Source organism: Saccostrea echinata, unplaced genomic scaffold, assembly GCF_033153115.1.
Source record: "Saccostrea echinata isolate AGI-Se365-2 ecotype Australia unplaced genomic scaffold, CSIRO_AGI_Sech_v1 ptg000009l, whole genome shotgun sequence".
Taxonomy (NCBI): domain Eukaryota; kingdom Metazoa; phylum Mollusca; class Bivalvia; order Ostreida; family Ostreidae; genus Saccostrea; species Saccostrea echinata.
The window spans coordinates 24053030-24065939 of record NW_026889758.1 but is presented as its reverse complement, the minus strand read 5'-3'; the positions used below and the strand labels follow the sequence as shown (position 1 = coordinate 24065939).

General features: G+C 34.4%; 1 protein-coding gene across 1 annotated transcript; it reads right to left on the bottom strand.

The window, feature by feature from the left end:
- Nucleotides 1–447: 447 nt before the first annotated feature.
- Nucleotides 448–1126, bottom strand: LOC133183485 (uncharacterized). The gene is made up of 2 exons (XM_061318439.1): nucleotides 989–1126; nucleotides 448–879 (listed from the first exon to the last, which is right to left on the bottom strand). The coding sequence occupies exons 1-2, from the start codon at nucleotides 1116–1118 to the stop codon at nucleotides 455–457; spliced, it is 555 nt and encodes a 184-aa protein (XP_061174423.1). The 5' UTR covers nucleotides 1119–1126; the 3' UTR covers nucleotides 448–454.
- Nucleotides 1127–12910: the final 11784 nt, after the last annotated feature.

Sequence of the window (12910 nt, the reverse complement as noted above, 5' to 3'; positions counted from 1 at the left end):
AATTGCACCCATTTATTGAGTTTGAGTGTAAGCACACTAAATGTTATGGCATTGATGTTTTCAACATGCCTGTTAATACTTTCAATTCAGCAATCAGCAGACACGTTTCTTAATTTATGTTTTTTTCCAAAGAAAAAACTAGGAAAACAAGTGTTAAGTTTTTATTCAGAAAAATAAACTTGACTTTCTGAGCGATAAGTATGGACAACAATAACACAAACAATTTACATTTAATTTCTAAATAATCGTTTCATTTTCTTCATCTTTATGTGACGGAGTTTCGTCGGAACCCGTCCTTTTAATTGCATGCTTTGAGTTTTAGAGCAGTTTGCGATTTCTTTGTAGGCCATTCATCAAATCTTATTCAACTGGGCATCATGTGAGTTCAGACCAGGTCAATGCTTATATTCCTTTGGAAATATAGAATACCATCCTTCAGCATTGATTGCAAGTGTTAGTATATGAACATACGTCGGAGGAAGGACGAATTATGCTTCTTTGTTTTCTTTGCAATAGATGCGACGCAAGAAAACAGACAGGACACTTCAACATTATCATCAGGGTAAATCTCAAAATAGTCGTAAATTTGCATTTGGGAGGTGACCTTGATAGCCTCTCTTTTGGACACGCTTCTTGCTTGATTTTTACCCGAAAGAATTCCGACTAGAACAATTGGTATGGATTTACCCAGAAACTGTCGAATTTCGGGAATCCATACAGACTGGACATTTTCGAAAGATTTTCTTTTCTGGACATCGTAGCAAATGATGATGACATTACTGTCCTTTAGAGCAAATCTCCTCATCTGATCAAAGTCATGCTGTCCAGGTAGATCATAAATAGAAATAATGGCTTTCTTTCCTCTACAAAGTGTTTCCCCTAAAAAAAAAAAGAGGACTGTATAAATACATTTGTTCATATAAGCATAGTCAAGATGGCTTAAATCCAAAGAAACAATTAAATACACAAAGCCAAAATTAAAACCTACCATAGTAATTCTCAAAAATAGTTGGTGTGTAGTTTTCATCGCCTTTTTCTCCAATAAATACTTTGGTCAGGCACGTCTTGCCAACTCGAGCATCGCCAACAACAGAGCATTTCAAATCTGAGACTGACATCTTCGTGTAATGTTAGAAAGTAAAGTGAAGAAAACAAAGTGCTAGCTTTTATAACATGTTGTGTTTGTGAGTGCGTTTGTTTCTACTTGTAGCTTCGTCTGCGTGGTGTTGCTATGGATACATGAAATGTTGGGGAAAGGGGGTGTGAACAACTTTGATATTAAATATATACTTGATATTTCATTGGTGCATGTAAATGTTAAAATAAGGCAGGCTATTTGCTTTCAGTAGTATAAGCAGATTGTAAATGATGATAGGATTTGCTTAATATGCAACTGATGTGCTTTGTCCATATCAAGAATGATTCACATCAGATGAATACTTATTTTCACATGATTTGGGCTGGATTTGAAAATATTGAAGAAATTTGAAGTAGTTGCAGTATTCGATTGGAAGTTTAAAATGAACCAATACATATTCAAAGCCATAGAAAGTCTTACAGGCACCTCAGTGTGATGTTAATAGAAGATTAAATATTTTTTGCCTGAATGGCCTTAATGTTCTAGCATGCAAATTGTTTAAAAATATCGTGTCACATAAAAGTTAACGGATGAACAGCAGAAGTACGTGGTGATTATTAAAGAAACTGCATTTTCATGTTGAGTCTCAATGATTCTTTCATAAATTAATACGAGTTGTGTCAAGCGAAAAGGGACCTTCGTGACAAAATTTTGAAAAGGGGGGGGGGGTCGATAAGGCCGTTTTTCGGCCCCTCACGAAATTTTATGAAATTTTGATATTTTGTAGAAAAACTCCTTATCCTCCTAAAAATATTAAAATAATTTATGTTACGCATTTTCCGGTCACGTAATAATTGAAAATTCAAGTATACCCCCTTTCGTATATTTTTGGAGTAGACATTTTTATATGGGGAAAGTGGATTTTTTAAACCGTCAAAATCGTAAATGAAATAGGATAAATATGAATAAAGACATAAATTAACCAATTTCAACAATTTTTTTTTACGGAAAATGGTAATTCTCTTATGCGAATGTTTTTTAACCAATGCGATATTTTTCTGGTGTGTCAAATGTTACTTTTCTTTAAATCAGGATGAATTTAACTTATAAAACGTAATATTATATATAAAGTTTTAACATCATAATTAATCAACAGTTTATACATAAACTTTATAACCAATATTTAACATTTTCCCATACGAAAAATGCAATGGACATGAGATAGGTAAATGTAAAAACGTCATATACAGGTATATGCAATACATTTTTATCAATGAGGTCATACAACTACATGTTTTATAAAAATATACCTTAATATCATAAAATTGAAATTAAATAAAATGTTTTGAAATAAAAAGATTAAACAATAAATGCAACTTTATATATACACACAAATAAAAAGTTTATTTAAAAGCATCATATTGCTACGTAAGCCGGTACATTGTAGGTGCAAGGTAAGAAAATATTTTATCTGATGGCCGCCACATAAATAAATGGCGGTGACCAGAAACTTATCTGGCGGCCGCCACATAAATAACTAGAAGCCGACACATAAGTTTCTTGTGGTGTAGACGTAATCTAATAAAACATAAATTTAAAGTTATGAGATGAAGACTTTATGAAGTGAATTTTGGTATAAAGTGTAGATTTGATCTTTGCTAATAAGGCATGAAACTCCCAGATTTGACTACAAACAGAAGTTGTAGATGTCGTTAAAGGCAGAGATTTTAAGCACCGCCTTCAAAAATACCTGGTCTGTGTACCTCTGTCAGTCAAGTGCATTTAGGTACATCACTGGGTGCTACAACTCGATTGGCAAAAACACTACAATTTTATCTGGCGGTCGCCATGCAGATATTTCAATGGCAGGCGCTAGAAACTTATCTGGCGGCCGCCAGATAATACATTTTTTAACCTAGCACCTTCAGTATATTACAATGTATTTGATAATATGAATAATATTAATTACAGTCAAAAATATTTTATCATTATACGTAATATGTGAATAGCCAAATGATGGAAAAATCTATAATACATTGAGTGTTTCCTTTTCATTATGAAACTTAGAAGTATTTGCCCACATAGAACAGCATTATATGTTTTCAGCATAACTGAGATGCCAGCCAGGACTAATTTCCTCTCGCTTCCAAACTCTCCATAGATACTTAAGTTGCTTCACCAACTCTAGTCATTTCTCATTTAGAGAGTTTTAGAATTCATTATTTATGATTGTGTAAACGTCAAAGATACGTGTTTAATCCTTAATCAGGCAGACATATGCGCCTAGACATCCAGACTTAAACAATCCACGTTCCCTATATCAACTATACGGAAATATATGGGCACTTCTCTAGCATGTTGTAGCGTGGATTTCTATTTACAAGAAAATACATATTTGTTCAGTCAGTCGGAAAATGTAAGAAAGATCCAGCATCTGAACCATATCTGGATGTGAGCAATCCTAGATGCATCATCAGCGCAAGTTTGGTCACGATAGGGCTTATAGTTACGTAAGAATGATAACCGCTTCAAAATCTTTAACCTGCTCACTCATTAAGGAAATGTAGGTCATATCCAGCATCTGAAGCAAGTCTAATAGTGTGCATCTGTAGATGCATCATGAAGCAAGTCTGGTCAACAAGTGTTTACAGCTGCTCTGATCCGAAAACTTAAACCTGCTTTTAAAACATTTACTTGGACATTCTTTGGCTAAAATTCAGCATCTGAAACCTTACTGGTGACAAGGAAACACGCTGGATCAGGTGACTCTGATTAATATAGGGCATAGATAACCTTGAAAAAAAAATCTGCTTCAGAAGCTTTAACCTGGAACACGGATGCCGACAGTATTACAAAAGCTCCCCCAATTTCGAGGAGGTGAGGTAAAAATGTGACGTTAACGTTATACGTTGGCGACAAAAAAGTATCGAAATGAAAATAGGACACGATAATGTTTTCTACTGTTAAAATAATCGAGAATCTTCTTTGATTTAAAAAAAATATGCTACTTCTGGCTTGGTATTTTAATACAGAGTCAGATCAAGAAACCAGGAAGTTCTAATTTTAGATATGCAAATTTTATGCAATTTTCAATTTTTGGATATGAAGTGCACACGCGACACTCATCATATTTCAAGAAATTAGTGTGCAGAGTATATCTAATTACTGAACAAATTTAGGTGAGTGTCCCTCATGCACTTCATATTCTAAACATCGATTTATAAATGCCACCCTCTTATATTTTCCCATAAGCCTAATGTTAACGGATTTGAGGGTACATCTAAGTATGTATCAACTACGGTGTGAATTCATCTCATATTAACTTTTGAAATAAAAATAACAAAAGTTAACATATTTATCTTGAATTCTAAACTAGTTTTGAAAAAATAAATTGAAATTTATTTTTATGAAAAAAAGTGGGCCGCTGAGCGGCCTTATCGAAACTCCCCCTTTACTATAATTTCAATTTTCTTTGAAGAGCAAGTCCTGCTGAGTATTTTGATAACAATAACAATTTGTTTTACGAAAAATAATCCTAGAAAAAATATCTGAAACAAACTAATAATAAGCACAGTCTCTGCTTTGTTATGTCATGAACGTTGCGTTACGTCAAAAAACAATGTCATTTTCATTGTAAAACAAAAGACTTATCTTGATTACGTGTTTTAAATTATCCAAGGAAGAAACATTTATTGATAACCAATTCATATAGCTTGGTAATTGATTGTGAAGGTAAATGTGATACTTTTCTGCGTTATTATGTTAGATTTCATTTAAAATCAGCAACGAAAATTTTAATGATAGTCCATTTTCCGCTTCATTTCATTCGGGATTTGGACTTGTCATATCCTTATTAGGATTCCTGACAAATGGTCTGTCCATACGTTAGAGGCACTTTTGTCGCTAACGGAAAATCCCTCTTGGTGATACAATCTCCGGCATCACGGCAACTGCTGTTACATTGTATATCTTCACGTGTCAAGGAAGACTTCGACAATTTCCGTTTCTGCATGGTCGGACGTTTCCTTGACGTATACTTTTCCTGTGATAAGATCATATATATACATGTAAAGAGAGAGAGAGAGATAGAGATTGAATGCTTGTGTACTTTTGTAGTGTTCATTCACATACTTTGGATAATATATATATATATATATATATATATATATATATATATATATATATATATATATATATATATATATATACATATATATATATATATATATGGGTATCATTATTAAAGTGAATTTCTCTGTTCTTTCTATATTAATATATCTTCACTTAGGGCAGTTATATTAGTTTAAGAGTTAAGAGTTGTAAATTTAAATGTGCTTTAACATAAAATTAATATTATCATTACAAGGTGTGTCGGTAACGATCCTCCAATAAAACTTATGTCCAAATAACTATCTCACTTCAATTCTCAATGATCGTGTGGTGTAGGGCGGTGCCGCGGATTTCCATATCAAAATCAAGTTTTTTTCACTAGGAGACAGATTCCGTAGATCAAGAGTTCAACCTCGGGCTGGGGCGGAAGTGGATATCCTTATAAAAGTTAATTTATCTGTGCTTTATATATATATATATATATATATATATATCTATATCTATATCTATATATACACATATATCTATAATTTTTGAATAAGTTTTCCTATTATATCACAAATGTAATAAGTTTCACTATAAGCCCTGAAGAATGCTTAATCACACCGGAAACAGTTATGTCACACGCCGGAAACAGTTACATATCACCCGACGGAAACAGTTATAACATCCTCTCGATCACTTTAACGTGTCTTTATGTTACGCATTTGTAGCTCGGGTTTGAGATTTAATGACGTCGGTTGCTAAGCAAACGTAAACAACGGAGCGCAATTGAAGGCAGAGGGTGACATAACACTCCAGGACTTTCTTGTCACCTTGGGGCAAACATTCTGGTATGTCACCCTCGAAGCCATGTGATATATGTATAATAATATATAATAAAACGGAGAAGATATTTCTACAGACCTATTCTGTAAAGAAACAGATACTCACCAATACTTGGACTTTCGTTCCTGCCATCCGTCACATACAAAAAGGAACATTCCATACAATATGGCCAGACGTATTTGTACCATTGTGACCGAGCCTACTCTACGCTTGAAAAGACTCCAAGAATTAAAACAACACCTGAGGCGACAAAACTATCCAATAAACCTTATTGAGGACGGAATCAACCGGGCAAAAGACATACCAATAACCAAATTAAGAAAAAGTCGCCATCCAGAGGAAAACGACGTAGAGAACATCCCATTTGTGATAACTCATAACCCACGTAACCACAATATTCTAAATTCAGCGAAACGATTTTTTCCAATATTAGAACAATCTGAAAACATGAAAAATCTTCTGGACAAATCGTCAATAATTAACAGCAGAAGACAAGCACCAAACCTGAGGCGGATTTTAACCAAAGCGAAATTTTCCTCTAGCAACCAGAGAGTCGTCAAAAAGTGTGGTGACCCCCGATGTGGAACGTGTGATTTCATTCAGGAGGGCGAACATATTACACTTAAAAACGGGAAAATTTTAAAACCAAATACCAGTATGAATTGTAAATCTTCAAATTTGATTTACTGTGCAATATGCCCTACCTGTGGAGAACATTATATAGGGCAGACAAATCAACTCAACGCACGAGTTAGGGTTCACAAACAACATATAAGGGACGAAACTGTCAGATGCACCCCATGTTCAGAACAATTTGCTGAGTGTGGTAAAGGAAAATTTAAGATTTTCCCGTTCTACAAAATGTGGACATCGGATGAAAGCGCCCGTGTAACCAAAGAGGACCATTTTATAAGACTGTTTAATCCAAAACTAAATCGCAAATGATAGATTATGTGTTCACAGATTTTATATTATTTCTATGCTTTAATTATACATTGAAAAAGTTCATGTAGCCGCTACCACAAACTTCATTGTGACGTCATAATACCTAAGATTTTTACGACGTCATTAGCAACGTTATTGGCAACGTTTTGAACTTTTCATAACTGTCTGAAGAGCCAACATGGCTGAAAGCGCTAACAGTAAAGATTTTATTTAATTTGGACTGTAGCATTCTGTTTTCATTTATTTAAGTATATATATATATATATATATATATATATATATATATATATATATATATATATATATATATATATATATATATATAACCATTCCCAGCAGTGTTTTCTCGCCTCATTCAAACATGTCACTGTCCTATTTGATTTGGCACTTATGTTGACCACATCCACTTTTAAGGCCAGGTAGATTATCAACATCAGTTCTGGGATTAAGACGTTTGAAAATCCGGCATCCACTAGACAACGTCGGTGATAAGGCGTTTGCATTGAAAGGTAATATTGTTCTGAAGATCTAACAATGTTCTTCATTACAGATACTGAAGGACATATCTATTTTTAATATCACAAATAATAAATACAAAAAGATACGTTTATAATATACCAAAGATTTTAGTTAAATTACGAAAATCTAGTGTATACGATGTTTTCTTCTGTTTTTTCTTATTACTTACATGAAAATAATAAATAAAATGTTTATGTACATTGCTTTATTTAACGTTTTAAAATACTGGATCACCTAAGCAATTATCGCAATAGATGATGCATTCTTTTTTCCACCAGATCCAAACTCTGTAAGGCAGTCTGAATCATAGGAGTAGCACCATTCGCATTCCTTTCACCCCAGCCCAATTTTCTCCTGTTCTCTTGCCCTTCATGTCTGGTATTATTTGTGATGGAAAGTGCTCGCAAAAAGTCGGTGTAGCATTGCTGAAGATCTGTTGATCAGGGAGGAAGCAGCCCCTCTGGTCTTGCAAATGCATGCATTTCCTCTTTCGCTTTTTTTTTTTTCACTGCATCATTATTCACCTGAAATGTCCCAGCATATCTCAAATTAATTTTAACATTATAAACCTTTTGTTAAATGAATAATAATTTTTATACAATAGTTAAGCAAATCAAATTCTTACTTGTCGCTCATTTTCAGCCTTAGACAAATGATCTTTGAAAATGCGCAGTTGTTCTTGCTTCTTATGTTAACCAATTTTGGCTCTAGATCTACACTCTTAACATTCTGGACGTATATAATCCCTCCCTGTTTTCACCGTTGGTTGTGGAAGTCCAAAGTTTTCAGCCTAATTCTGAATATAGTCAGTTGCTCTTTTAAGGTCGTTAAAATTGAAGGCATTTCTTGGACATCTGCTCCTGTTTTTGAGGGTACGAGAAACCTCACCATTTTCATTCAAGTGAGAGACTAGATTTTTAACGTATTTTGATCCACCATTATAAGTTAGTCTTCCCCGTGAAAAACACATCATCTTCATCACTAGATAGTTCATTTTTATCGAGTTTTGTATCTGTTTTACAGAAATGTTTTTCCAATAGTTTTCCCTCCAAAGGAACATGCTTTAGTAATGGTTTCCTGTAAACTATGAAGATCGTTGCGTTCATCACATTCGATATCTTCTTCCTTCTACCTGTGTCCCTCTTCATTGTTGTCTATAAAAAGTACAGTTTCTATCAAATCTGTCAATCTTGTCTCTGATATCTTTTTGGTTGAACATATTCTTTGTTGATTCAACGTCATCATTGTTGACCTCAGGTACATGTATGTATATCTGGCAAACGTTTCCCGAAACGTCGAGGATCTTCATATACGAGGAATATAGTCGTCATCCATGTGTTCTAGATCCTGTCAAATGGAAGGGGCGGGATTAAACAACATTTTAATATATATGTAGAGAGAGAGAGAGAGAGACAGGTGTGGATCCAGTGATTTTTTTCCGGGGGGGGGGGGTTCCACCCCAGTGAAAATAAAGGACAAGTGCACTTAAGCAATGCTTAATGGGCCCTTTTTCAGTGCTGTTTTACTTTAAAATATATAACCAAATCGTTAATAGTTAAACACAAGTGCATATTTCTAATTAAAATCACGTTAAAACATCACCTAAATCAGCATGGATTTGAAACAAATGAAGATTTTAAATGCCTATAAATAACCGAAAAAGTCGTATCGAACCTATTTTGAGTTTCGTTTATTTAAATCAATGGGAGGAGGCATTTAAATTGACACTTCAGCAATCTGATGGTGGATCATTGACGGGCGCGTTTTCCGAATGATACTTCTTGCGCTATTTTACCTGAGAAAAAAATCGAATGAAGTTGTATAGATGCCTGTAGCCATAGTGATCAAACTAAAAATTTGCACGCTTGCATTTGAAATAGTACAATAAGTATTAACATCAGTTGCTTTAATTTTAAATGAAAAAAAGTGTATTTAGGTGGCTTTCAATACCGGTACCATTGTCTTGCATGAATGTTAAAAATGTTTGACGCTTTTATGTATGATGTCATTTTAACGACACTAAATCTCATAACCCTCCCGTGTTCCTAAAACCAAATACATGTACATACAAACATCTATATGCGGCACGACTTTGATATAATGATACAAAACGTGGTTATCTTTTACAGTGAGCACCTTTGAGGAATGTTTACCTGGGTAGAACTCACGTGACTACTAGTATTTTAAATAATTAATTCCACAGGTGGGTTCAACATAGGTCATACAGGTAAGTAGCTCTCGCTTGCTATAGGAAAAACATTGAACTTTTCATACATTTTTAATATTTTAAGTACAAGCCTAATCTTGTACAAATTTCCTACTTTCACACAAGTTTTATAAATGTATAATACGTTTTTTTGTCATTCGCACAAGTTTGTACAACGTTAGGCTGACAGTAAACAAAAGCTTTGAAATGAATGACCGCCCTCGATTTACTATAGAAAATCACGAATGTCGGCTGACCCCTACCACATTGTATGGCTTTGCTCTTTATATATTTATGAATTTCAGCGATAAAATTTGTTGAATCATAGGGTTTAGATATCAATTAATGATTTGAGATGAAAAATTATGCTTAATTTTCACATTTTACCGGGGCCCATAAGTGCACTCGTTCTTTCCAACTCAAACATTTCTTGACAAGCAAAAAAAAAGGGACAAATCCATTCCCCAAACGTGAAAAACACCTATTTCGTGGTGATGATGGTGGGTACAAGTTTTCTAGGGGGAGGGGGGGGTCCAAAGTCATTTCAGGCCCGTAGGAAGCAAATTCACTTTGAGGGGGCACACCCATACATTTTCAGTTGGGGGGCACTATCAACTATCAAGATTCCTTGACAAGCAAAAAAAAGGTCATCGTTATTATTGAGGGGGCACAAGCATATGGTAGCCATATTTTCTATAGTATTCTATACATCGGCAAAATTATTGGGGGTGCCCCCCGGTTCCTACGGCCATGCATTTTTTTTATTTGCTTCAGTATATACTTTTAATACCTCTGTAAATTCCCGGGGGGGGGGGGGTCCGGATCCCCCGACCCCCCTCTAGATCCGTGCATGTATATATATATATATATATATATATATATATATATATATATATATATATATATATATATATATATATATATATATATTCTCCCCCGCTTTTGTGAAGGCGAGTTGGACTTAAATCTCATTCTTCTGTCAGTCTGTCTACCATAAAATCTTTAACCTTGTTCATAACTTTAAACGATAAGTTATTAATATTTCACACGTACATTACCTGTGACAAGAATTTCTAAATATAGCATGATTTTCAACCCCTTGGCCTTGAAGTTTGACTTACTTTTCAAAAAATTTTAACATTACCTACTGTAAACCAACTATTATTCACATCTTTTATTCGCGACTCTTCAGTTAAGAATCCATCTACGACTACTAATTTTCGCGACTGAAGCAACATTTTACATAAATACAAGAGGTGAATAATTGGTTCTCGAAGATAAATATTTGCGAGTAAAAAAATGTTGCGAAAATGTGTCGCTTTCGAATAAAGGTTGGTGAAAAAACCTTTCCAAATATACCAATTTCTGACCCCTTGACCATTCAGTTTGACCTACTTATTTAAAATTTTAATATTGATAATTACTTTTGAAGGAGAAAATATAGGGCATTCATAGGGCATTCATATTTGACATCTTCATCACCTGTGACAAGCCATTTCCGAACATGCTATGATTTTTTACCCTGTGACCTGACTTTTGACCAAATTTAAAAAGATCTTTTATGACATATTTGGAATGAGGAAAAATAATCGTTCATACGTGACAAGTGCATCATCTGTGACAAGAAGTTGCCAAAATATACTATGATATTTGGCCAAGAGACTTTGACCTTTGAGTTTCAAATATTAATATCATTGGTGTTTTTGAGAAGATTTTTAAAGATATTTTCCCATATATTACAATGTAAAACTTTGATTCCCTATTTTGGCCCCTCCCTACTCCAAGGGGTCAAGATTTCAACAAACTTGGTCTACATAACCTAAAGATTCTTGCATAATTTAATAATTCTTATCATGGCTTTGCTGTTTATGAGAAGAATATTTTTGAGGATTTTTTCCAATATATTCCTACGCTAAATTTCAATCTCCCAATGTGGCCCCAACCCACCCTTGGGGTCATGATGTGGAAAACGATGGGTCTACACTACTTGAGGATGCTTCCATACCAATATGACTATTCATAGCTTTGCTATTTTTAGAAGATCTTTAAATCAAATATTCCTCTGTAAAAAATTGATCCCCACTGTGGTTCCACCCTACGCCGAGGTCACGACCTGAACAATCCTCAATCTACACTACCTGATGATGTTTCCATATTATTATGACTTATCATGCCTTTGGTGTTCTTGAGAAGATTTCTAAAGATTTTTCCCCAAAAATTACTATGTAATACTTTGATCCTCCAATATGGCCCCACCCAACCCCTTGGGGTTACGACCTGAACAAACCCGACTCTACAATTCCTGAGGATGCTTTCATACTAATATGACTAATTATGCCTTTGCTGTCCTTTATCAGATTTTCCCATTATATATTCCTATGTAAAACTGATCCCCTATAGTGGACCTACCCAACCCCGGGGGTCATGATTTGAACCAACATTAATCTTCACTACTTAATAAAGGTTTCATCTAAGTTTCAATTTTTGTTCCAGTGGTTCTTGAGAAGATTTTTTTTAAAATGTTGCCAAATTTCTACAAATTCTTAAACTTCCCTTGGAAGAGGGCGCTGCATTTCAGTTGAACGAAGTTGAATCCCCTTCACCTAAGGGTGCTTTGTGTCAAGTTTGGTCAAGTGGTTCTGGAGAGGAAGTCGAAAATGTGAAAAGTTTACAAACGGACGATAGGCAAAATGTAATCAGAAAATTCAGCTCAGGTGAGCTAAAAGTTTAACATTGTAAATACGAGTAACTTTTGAATGAGAGAAGAGCATTTATATTTGACATGTGCATTACCTGCTTCAAGACCCCTCTGAAAGTACTCCGGTTTTTGGCATCATGACATTGACCAGAAACTTTAATCTACAGCCTTTTACACTATTTTTACATTGGTAATTATTTTTGAGTGTTAGAAAATAGGGCTTTCATATTTTACATGTACATTACCTATATATGTCAACATCTTTCAGAAGGTGCCTCATTTTTCACTCATGATTTTGAAGTTTGACCTACTTATCAAAACATTTTTAACTTTTGCCATAACTTTTGCCCAAAATGAGACAGGGCTTTCATAATTTTTTCGCGTGTACATTTTACTTATGACAAGGCCTTCCGGACTGCATTATAATTCTAGATGGTCTTGAAGTTTGATGCAGCTTTGAGAAACTTAAATCTTTGCCATAATCTTTAACAGTACTGACATTTATGCTTTTAAAACGATGTGTGTC

Coding starts and splice junctions, on each gene's coding strand:
- LOC133183485 (XM_061318439.1), bottom strand. CDS start 1,118: ATGTCAGTCTCAGATTTGAAATGCTCTGTTGTTGGCGATGCTCGAGTT. Junction 880..988: donor TATTTTTGAGAATTACTATG/GTAGGTTTTAAT, acceptor TTTTTTTTTTAG/GGGAAACACTTTGTAGAGGA.